At 52.1% G+C, this 8088-nt stretch overlaps 1 protein-coding gene across 5 annotated transcripts in view; it reads right to left on the reverse strand.

Annotated features, from left to right (window-relative positions):
- GAK (cyclin G associated kinase) overlaps positions 1-8082 on the reverse strand; it is a 56423-nt gene extending 48341 nt beyond the window's left edge. For 3 of the 5 annotated variants that reach the window (XM_032395491.1, XM_032395492.1, XM_032395490.1), the window contains exon 1: positions 7756-8082. In XM_032395491.1, the coding sequence (XP_032251382.1) occupies positions 7756-7900 (145 nt within the window). In that variant the 5' untranslated portion in view covers positions 7901-8082. Of the gene's footprint in view, positions 1-6964; positions 7042-7755 lie in introns of all 5 variants that reach the window. The other 2 variants (XM_032395495.1, XM_032395496.1) reach the window with 2 other exon arrangements.
- Between the last annotated feature and the right edge of the window lie 6 nt (positions 8083-8088).

Here is an 8088-nt window from a genome sequence, read left to right on the forward strand (position 1 = left end):
AGAGAGAGAGAGAGTGAGTGAGAGAGAGCACGAGCAGGGGGAGAGGCAGAGGGAGAAGCAGGCTCCCCAATGAGCAGGGAGCCCAATGAGAGACTTGAACCCAGGACCCTGAGGTCATGACCTGAGCTGAAGGCAGATGCTTAACCAACTAAACCTTTTTTAAAAGCTAATGTTTATTAATTCTGGATAGTAGGAACATAGATATTTGTTCTGTTACTCTTTCTACTTTTGTTTTTGAAATTTTTCCTAAAAGAGAATTCCCAATTTCAGGACTTGTTCTGTAGCTACATTAACCAAGACTGTGTGGTGCTGGTGGAGGAACAGATTCAAAGATCCCAATGCAACAAAATAGCAAAGTCCCAAAAACAGTCACACAAATGTGCCAAGTGATGTCTAGCAATGGTGCAAAATCAACTCAATGGAGACATGTGCAATGACCAGTGCAAAAAACAAAACAAAACAAAATCCAACTTTGATCTAAACTTTACGCTTTATATGACAACTCAAAGAGTACGAATGTAAAAGTAGAAAACTCCTAGACAAAACGTAGGAGAAAAACCCCCATGATCTAGAGAGCAACCCTCAGGATCTCGAGCTGGGCACAGGGGCTCCCAGATGTGACAGTAAGAGCAGACGCCACACGAGGAAAAACTGATAATGTGACCTCATCATATTAAAACAGTGGGTCTGCAGAAAACCCTGTTTAAGATAAAAAGACAAGCTGCTGACAGAAAATTCTTGCAAACCACATGTCTGATGGAGAACTTCTCTCCAGAATACATAAAGGACTCTCAAAACTCAGGGACAAGAAAACAGTTCTAAAATAGGCAAACAACACGACACGCAGAGACATTCTGCCCATGAAGGTGCACGGTCAGCCTCTAGAGAAGTGAAGACTGAAGCCACAATAAGGACTCACTACACACCTGCTAGAACGATCAAATAAAAACGCTGCACGGAATGCTGGCAAGGACCAGGGACACTGGGTCACTCTTGGTTAAGAACTCAGCCGTGCGGCCGCAGACCCCACAAGTTAACAGAGAAGGCGCCACCTGCCGGCCAAGGGGAGAGGCCGCTCCAGAAACCAGCACTGCCGGCACCTGGATCTGGGACTAGGAGCCTCCAGAGCTGAGAAAATAAATTCCTGTTGTTCATGGCCCAGTCTGTGGCATTCTGTTACGGTAGCCCGAGCGGACTAAGACACTCATCCACTGCTGGTGAGAAATGGGAGGTTGGCAGTTTCCTAAAACAAAACACACAACTCAGCACCTGACTCCCAGGCACTTATCCCAGGAAAGTAAGAAATGAATTCACACAAAAACCTGCACACAAGTGTTTACAGCAACTTTATTTCTAATAGCCAAAAACAGCTGGTAACAACCCACATGTCCGTCACTTGGTGAATGATTACATAAACTGGGGTCCATCCACACCACAGAATACTCGTCACCAATAAACATGAACACATTATGGACACAACCACCTGGATAGATCTCCAGAGGGAAAAAAGCCAATTCCAAAAGGATACACAAATGTCAAGACTGTAGAGAGAGAGACCAAATCAGTGGTTTCCAGGGTTAAGAACATAGGCGTAGCTGTGAAGGGGCAGGAGGGGTCCTTGTGGGGATGACACTTCTGCATCTTGACGACGTAACTGTCAAGACACTGACTCTAGTTTTTCAAGATGTTACCGCTGAGGGAAATGGGCAAAGTGTGCCAGTGTCATTTCTTAAAACTACAAGTAAATATCTACAATTATCTCAAAACTGAAAGTTTTTAAATAAAAACAGTAATACTGCTGGGGCGCCTGGCTGGCTCAGCTGGTGAAGCATCTGCCTTCGGCTCAGGTCGTGATCTCAGGGTCCTGGGACTGAGTCCCAGGTTCCCGGGATCAAGTTCCCTGTTGAGCCTGCTTCTCCCTCTGCAGCTCCCCCTGCTCGCTCTCGCTCTCTCTGCCAAATAAATAAATCTTCAACAAAAATAGTAATACTGCTGTATGAAACATAAAGAAAGGACAGGGAAGGCATTAAGACATTTTACTGTACACATTCTGGAATTCGGAGACAGGCACAGATACCTCAGCTGCCCAGGCCGGCCCCCCGCTCCCCAAGGCAGCCTGGCCAGGGACAGCAGTGACCTCATCTATGGCTTATTTCCTCCTCCTCCTCACACACCTCCATCTGTATTATATAAAAATACACGACTTAGGGCACCTGGGTGGCTCAGTCATTAAGCGTCTGCCTTCGGCTCAGGTCATGATCCCAGGGTCCTGGGATCGAGCCCCGCATCAGGCTCCCTGCTCAGTGGGAAGCCTGCTTCTCCCTCTCCCACTCCCCCTGCTTGTATTCCCTCTCTCGCTGTGTCTCTCTCTGTCAAATAAACAAAATCTTTAAAAAAATAAAAATAAATAAAAATAAAAATACACGACTTATATGTGCAATAAAAAACTCCCAAAACTCCTGCCCAATTCAAAATGGAAAAGACTTGAATGGGCACTTCACACACAAAATAAGACATATAACTGGCTAATAAGCAGGAGAAAAAGCGTCCCACGTGGTGTCCTCAGGCATGTGGAACTCCCACGCCAGACAGAGAGCCCCGCACACACGAGAGCAGACAGCATCAGAACGACAGACCACGCTGACACGCAGACAGCATGAGAACGGCAGACCACGCTGACACCGGTGCCGCCCGAGGACAGGAGCCCTGGTGCGGCCGCTGGGAACGCACACCAGCGCAGCCGGCTCCACGCAGAGACCTACATTCAGCCTAGACCCAAAAATATCACTCCTGGGTATTTCACCTGAGAGAAGACACGCGGCCACAAAGAGTCTTGTGAAAGAACGTTCTTGGCAGCTTTATTCATCACAGCCCAAAGCGGACACACCCAAGTGTCCACCAGCAGGCGAGCGGATGAACAAGCTACTACAATGGAGGGAACACACTTCGGAACCGGGGAGAGCACTTGGGGTGGGATGCCACGTGCACGATACTCTGGGAGAGGGAGACTCAGAGCCGGGGCGGGCTGGTGGTGGGGAAGGGTTGGGGGCCACAAGAGGCTGTGTGGGGTCACTCAACTGTTCTCTATCTCAACAGCTGGTTGGCTACATGGGCATAAGCCCTTATCAGAGCATCTAAATTCTGTACATTTTACTGTATGTCAATAACTCAATTTAAATTGTTTTTAATTAGGGGCGCCTGGATGGCTCAGTTGTTAAGCATCTGCCTTCGGCTCAGGTCATGCCTGGGATCGAGCCCCACGTCCGGCTCCCTGCTCAGCGGGAAGCCTGCTTCTCCCTCTCCCACTCCCCCTGCTTGTGTTCCCTCTCTCGCTGTCTCTCTCTCTCTGTGTCAAAAAATAAATAAAATCTTTAAAAATAAATAAACAAAAATAAATTGTTTTTAATTAAAAAGAAAAATAGGCATAGGACATCCATGCGTGATTCTTTTCTTTTTTTTTTTTTTTTTTAATTTTATTTGTTTATTCATGAGAGACAGAGAGAGAGAGAGAGGCAGAGGGAGAAGCAGGCTCCCAAGGAGCAGGGAGCCCAATGCGGGACTCGATCCCAGGACTCTGGGATCATGACCTGAGCCGAAGGCAGATGCTTAACCATCTGAGCCACCCAGGCGCCCTCCATGCGCGATTCTAGAACAGGAGTCTGAATAAGCTAATAAGCACTGAAAAATGCTCAAACTCATGAGTCAGAGAAACACAAATCAACACAAGCCCACGGTTTTTGCCCATTGCAATGAGGATAGTGTGGGGACAGTGGGGTCTGGCAGGCCTCTACGTAGGGTCATGGGCTCAGGGGTGGGGTGGGGTGGGGGGGTTGGGGGGGGGACAGTGAGCACCAGGAAACGTGGTACACCAGCACAAGGAGCAACCTGGGAGATCTTACGATGTGTTATCAATCAACACTGTTTCTAAGGAACAGACACCCCATCACCTCCATCTCGTAGCCTCACATGACCACCACAGATCTTTCAGGGATACGTGCCCATGAGGACGGCAGGAGTCCACAGAGACAAACAGGCCGGGCCAATGGAAAGACAGAGGGCAGCCTTTCCCACGTCCCACAACAGTGACCTGCGCCAACACCACCCCCCCAGGACTTCCTCCCACAATAATCTCCCCTCCACGGTGACCCCCCATGATGTCCCACTCCAGGCACCTGCATACCACCTGCACCTGCAGTCAACTGAGGCACAGACCAAGAAGGAGCGGGAGCCTTGGCACACAGCTCCCACCCTGGCCCCCAAGCAGCGCCCACGTCCAGCGGCTCCACAAGCAGGTGCACTGCTGCTTGCTGCTTTCACCGCGACATCCTCCGGACATTTCTCCCTGCAGGACACATGCTACAGAGGGACCTGCGCCACCATGTGGGTGACCAAAGATACGCCCCACCAGTCCCAGCTCCACCACTCACTGGCTGGCAGCGCTGGCAGCCTACTGATGGCTGTCAGCCACCGTCAGGAGGACAGACCACAGGAAACACCAGGGACTGTGCCCGCCGAACAGTCAAAACTCCATAAAGGCTGCTGCGCTGGTTATCATTACTACTTCACACTAGGCGTCAGTCACGACGGGTAAGGGGCTGATGTTAAAGTCGCCAAGGTGCAAGTTCAGAGGGTGGGGTTAGGAGAACTAAGAGAGGGCAATTCAGAACAAGACTGAACCACGCCATTCTGAATACTAGAACCAGCTGCCCAAGGCGCAAGCCCTTCCTGCAAAGACCTCGGTTATCCGTGCTGGAGAAAAGATCCACTCAGCACCGCTCCCTGGGTGACAGCAGCCACGGAAGTCGAGAGGAAAGATACTCGGAACAAGACCACCAAGCCACAGGGCTCAGGCACACTTCCCGTGTGAAAGAGCCATATGCTAGAATGTCAGTGAGCAACGACCGCCCAATCATCTTTTCAAATCAACTTAAAATGTGCTACACTGTGTATCCCTGTAGAAGATGTCCTGATTCAACCTACGATCCTCTCCTTCCGTCACACCAACCCCATTTCTGAACCCTCCAGCCGAGAGTCCTATCACACAACCCTGTGACTGCCAGCCGATCAAACGGCCCCTGTGCCCTCACCAATCCTGACACTGGACACAGGGGAGAAGCCCTCTAAAAGCAGGGACCAGGAGGCAGAGGGGTGGAGGGCTAGAACAACAGCCAGGGTGTGGCGTGTGCCCTCGCAGCTTCTTGGGCCAGCACTGACCCCAAACAGAACACAAGGGACCCACGTTCATCAAAGGCCCCTGATCCCACACATGGCACACGGTGTTCAGCAAACACACACGACTAGTTACACATACGCTACGGGACAGTTCTGCGGACTTGTTTCTTTTTCTGAAGAGCTGCCCACACACCACCCCATCCACATCACTGGCAGTGCAGCCAAAGTCAAACAGTCACTGGAGAGGTGGACTCACCTTCGGGGCAAAACCCGTCTTGGCAGAGCGATCACCCTGTTACCTCTCTGGACAGTAAGAAGCAAGCAAGAACGTGCAAAATCCAAAACAAGAGACCATAAAGAATGTATTCTAGAATCTGCTTGGACCCAGCATCTCTGACACTGGGGTTTTTTTTTTTTAATGAAAACCTAAAACCAATTGTCAAAAGATTAGGAAGCCATCTGGCTCCACAGTTCTGCCCCACAACCCATTTCATGCTCCAGATGCAAATTCCAAAAAGCTATGAAAATAATGTCTTTTTCCCTAAACCATCTGACAGCAAAATCTGATCTATCCTAAATTCATCTGGGGCAACACCTGACATGAACTGAGGTGGGGCTATTTAAAGACTTCATTACCCCACAGTGAGGATACTCACTCATCTAATTATGGATATATGATTTATCTGATTATTAAAGACTTTTCCCCACTCTTGTAGGAATATCATAGGATATACAGGATGTCTGCTATCTTTCTGAAGCCTGTAGAATTGTGAAGTTGTCAACATCTCTACCCAACGGTTTAGGGTCTGGAACCTTCCCCACGTTTACAACAAGACAGCATGAACTCCCACAGCCGAGGTTCCAGGGTTGCTGTTTTCCCTGAAAGACTTCATATGGCTTTCCTATCATTTAAGTTCAGGAAGAGGCTTCTCAAGCTTTAAAGGCTACAAGGCTCTGTTACTTTTCTAAAGACCAAGACTGTGCGGGGTATTTTTACATCCTGACTTGTCTAGATAGCAAAGGGAGTGGATTCTTTTGCACAACCATATTGGCTCCTTCCCATTTCCTTGTTCTTTATCCTGTGTGTTAAGTGACTAGTAAGCTTCCTGCTCCAGAGGACCCACCTCCCATCTCTGATTACCCCTCCTCCTGCCTGGTCCCGCCCCTGCCCTGGTAGGGGCGCACTCTCAACCTCCTCACCTCAGTTTGGCCTGTTGGAACCCTCGCCACTGCCTGCCCTGCCCCAAGGCTCCCCCAATACTGCGCTGTCTTTCCCTCATTGGAGTGTGTGTCTAATTTTAAACTCCAGAAGGCAAAAACCACCTACTGTCCACTATCAATCTCTTAAAAAACCAAGATAATTGCCTGGTATTTTTGGAATAAAGGAACTGATCTGAGGGAACTCTCATTCTAACAGATACCACACTTTCAATGTTAATAGAGGTTCTGGCCCCCACCTCTGTAAGAAAGTCACACCCAAAATCTGTTTTTTACCTAAGTGCAGAAAAAGCGTGTGATAATGCTACAGCCAGACCATCCCCTCAGGCCTTTAGGAACACGGACTTCAGAGGGTCCGCTAGTTTCCCGACTCAGACTGAGCACACATGGCAGTAGGTCGGGCCGCGTGACAGGCTGAGCCTGCAGTCCTGCGAGCGACCCCAGACAGGTCTGTGGTTCCACCGTGCATCACTCCCTCGCCCCACGCTAACTCAGGGGAATACCGTTCTGCTCCAGCACCAGCCCCAGAGCCAACTACGCTCAGCCAGTACCCAGCTAGCAAAGTGTGACATACCCCTGTGGGCGCCACCGACAAAACGTAAGGAAAATCCAGAGGAGAGAATGGGATCACGCCGACGTTGGCAATAGACTCTGTGTGAGGAAGAGAAAGGACATCAGGAAGCTGGAGATAGCGTGCAGAAACAAAGATGACTAAAGAATGACCCGGAAATTCCTCCACGACTGACGAGTCCAACCTGCAAGGCTCCGGACAGGTCACGACTGTTGGCATGCCCTAACTTAGGTGGACTCACAAACAGAGATCAGGGCAAGGCAAACAGGTGGCGAGAGGAGGAAGCTGGGCTATGGGTCACAGTACCGTCTATCCCAACATCCAGGGAGAACAACCACCTTCACCAAGGGGCACAAGCACCCAAAAAGTCGGCCCGATGTCCAGAGATCCAGTGCTGTCCCATCACCCCCACAACGGCCCTAGATGCGAGGCAAGGGCCCTGACTCATACCCACCCAGCGCACTGCCCAGCCTCACGGGTCCCCTTCCTTCCGGCCCCACCGTGGCCCCTCACCTGCCCACCACCTTCTCCCCCACTGCCACGGCCTCTCCTCCGGCCGCAGGTCGGCCCCACACCTGCCACACCTGCCACGCCTCCGGCAAGGAAGTGCCCAGCCCCCGACCCCGCCTCACTCACCCTCTGCAGTCACGCCGGGTCGGCCTCACCCGCTCCACGTCGCGGCGACCCTCCCCCATCCCCCACCGCGGCGGGGCCGCCCCGCACCTGGCCCGGTCCGCCCCGCCCCCTCCCGGCCGGCCCCGCGCCCGGCCCCGCGCCCCCGGCCTGGGCCTCACCCTCGGCCAGGACTCGCCGCACCCGCAGCCGCAGCTCGCCCAGCTCCACCGTCTGCCCCACGAAGTCAGTCTGGTCGCGGCCGGCAGCGCCGCCCAAAGAGCCCGGGCCTGCCAGGAAGTCCAACGCAGACTGCAGCAGCGACATGGCTGCGACCCCGCAGCGGGCGCCGGAGCGGGGAGCTCGGGTCCAGCTGCGTCCGGGTCCGCTCAGCAACCGCCAGCCCCGAGCCGCACCATCTTCCGCCCCGACGCCGTGACGTAGGCCCGCGGGGGCGCGTCGCAGCCCCGAAAAACGCCGTGCCGGGCAGGTGCGCGTGCGCGTGCGTAGATTCC

The sequence above is a fragment of the Phoca vitulina genome, unplaced genomic scaffold (genome assembly GCF_004348235.1).
Source record: "Phoca vitulina isolate PV1807 unplaced genomic scaffold, GSC_HSeal_1.0 scaffold85, whole genome shotgun sequence".
NCBI lineage: Eukaryota > Metazoa > Chordata > Mammalia > Carnivora > Phocidae > Phoca > Phoca vitulina.